General features: G+C 49.8%; 1 protein-coding gene across 1 annotated transcript; it reads right to left on the bottom strand.

Moving 5' to 3' along the window:
• Positions 1-244: 244 nt before the first annotated feature.
• LOC110573384 (E3 ubiquitin-protein ligase RNF128-like) lies at positions 245-1,539 on the bottom strand. Its single transcript, XM_044911867.1, is given in 2 exon segments — positions 245-1,239; positions 1,242-1,539. Coding segments are annotated over 2 exon segments (1,293 nt in total).
• Between the last annotated feature and the right edge of the window lie 375 nt (positions 1,540-1,914).

The raw sequence follows: 1,914 nt of genomic DNA, 5'->3' as shown, positions 1-1,914 counted from the left end.
TTTAAATGTTTAAAAATGTTGCTATCACTATCGAGAGGACACTTGCCTATGAAAAACATTATGAGCTTGTGGAAAAAAGTTAATAGATTAAATATTTTAAGTAATTTAACTATAGCATTATAGTAGTCAGCACTTTCAGTATCATTCTTATTTAATTAAGTTTATCCAGTTCATTAATAGTAAACTAGCCCTGATTGGCAGTTCTGTTATTACTAAAGTTTCAAGTTTTCTATTGACACAAATTTTATGATTTAATTTCTCAAACAGCAGTCTCTTGATCAGGAGTTTCATCTTCTTCAAAGGTTGGGTTGTCAACATGAGGAACAACATCCACTGCCATGGAACTTGCCTCATGGTTTACCAGCTGGAGATTTTCATTTGCTGACTGCACATGTTCTTCTAAAGGTGGTTCATCTGCTCCCTGAACAGAAGCATAGCCAGACGATGCAGTCTCACTGCGATTATCCTCTTCATGAGGAGAGGCACTATTTGATGTTTCATTGGAAACAGGGACTTGTAAAGACACTGATCCATCTTCAACATCCACCTCAATTCCCAAAGCTTTGAGTGTGTCACATTTGCACATGGGGCAAGTCCTGTGTTCTAACAGCCATGGGTCAACACATGTCTTATGGAAAATATGGTTGCAGGTTAAGATGCGCACCAAATCATTTGGTTTATATAGTTCAATACACACAGCACAACTATCTCCATCAGGGCCAATTTCCTTGTTTCCTTGTTTCAGTGTACGTAGTTGAAGCCTCCCAATAGCTTTTTTAGCATCTGCCTTTAATTGTCTCTGTTTCCTGCTTTGAGCTCTTGCATTCCGTAATCGTCGAGCAGAATAAAAGATAAAATAGCCCACAGTTGCTGCCGTAATAATAAAAAAGGACACAGAAACGAAGAAAATTGAATAGTGATTCACCCAAGGGCCATGTTTTTTCCCTACTTCGATGACCATTGTTACTTGTATGCCTCTTTGAATAGATTGTAGAATTTTTGTGCCTTTCAGATTGCCAATCATGACTGCAACAATGTCTCCTGCACCCGGGTGAGACATGGGGATGACCTCATTGCGGGTCCCCGGGAAGTTAAAGATGACGGCTCCAGACGCCCCTCTCTCGTAAGCCAGATGGATCTTGTCGGCGAAGGTGCAGCCCCCGCCGCGCTGGATGAGGGCCAACCAAGAGACCTGCACGGTGCTTCCCCAGTCCCCTGGGACCGTGGGCACCGTGAAATCGTGTGCGGGTTACAGGCGTTGAGCGCCCCCGGCCCGTCGGGCGGGACCGGGACCCCAGCCACAGGCTCGAGCGGCGAATCCTGGCCGTACACGCCCTCCTCGCTCAGCTCCCACACTGTGCGGTTCACTCCGGTGTGCGGAACCCGCCAGGACACGTTGAGGTACGCGGTCCACACTGCCTCGGCTCCCCGGGAGCCGGGGGCATGGGGGCTCAGCGCCAGCAGGAAGCACCACGCCAGCAATCGGGAAAAGCCGCAGCCGCCGCGGCACAAGACCCCGGCCCCGGGCGGCAGCCCCATGGCGCGCGCGCTCTGCGGTTCCCGAGTGCCCCTGGCCCGCACCCTCCCGGCTCTCGGCAGGACCCCGGCCGGGCCCAGGTGCGCGCCAGGTGGGGAGGGGCCGGCGCGCGCGGGGAGCGAGGTGGGAGCCGCGAGGCACGTAGCGTCGGGCCGAGCGGTTGCGGCAGATGCAGCTCCTCGCAGCTCCCGTCCTCTGCTCAAAAAGGTCTGTATTCTTGTTGATAGTAATGTACCAATGTCAATTTCTGGGTTTGATATTGCATTATCTATAAGCTCTACAAGATGCCACCATTGGGGAAAGCCAGGTGAAGGATACAGGAGAACTTTTATAACTTTTTTTGCAATTTCCTAGGAGTCTATAATTATTTCAAAAGA

Source organism: Neomonachus schauinslandi, chromosome X (genome assembly GCF_002201575.2).
Source record: "Neomonachus schauinslandi chromosome X, ASM220157v2, whole genome shotgun sequence".
Lineage (NCBI taxonomy): Eukaryota > Metazoa > Chordata > Mammalia > Carnivora > Phocidae > Neomonachus > Neomonachus schauinslandi.
The sequence above is the reverse complement of the archived record's forward strand: the minus strand, read 5'-3'. Positions and strand labels throughout refer to the sequence as shown.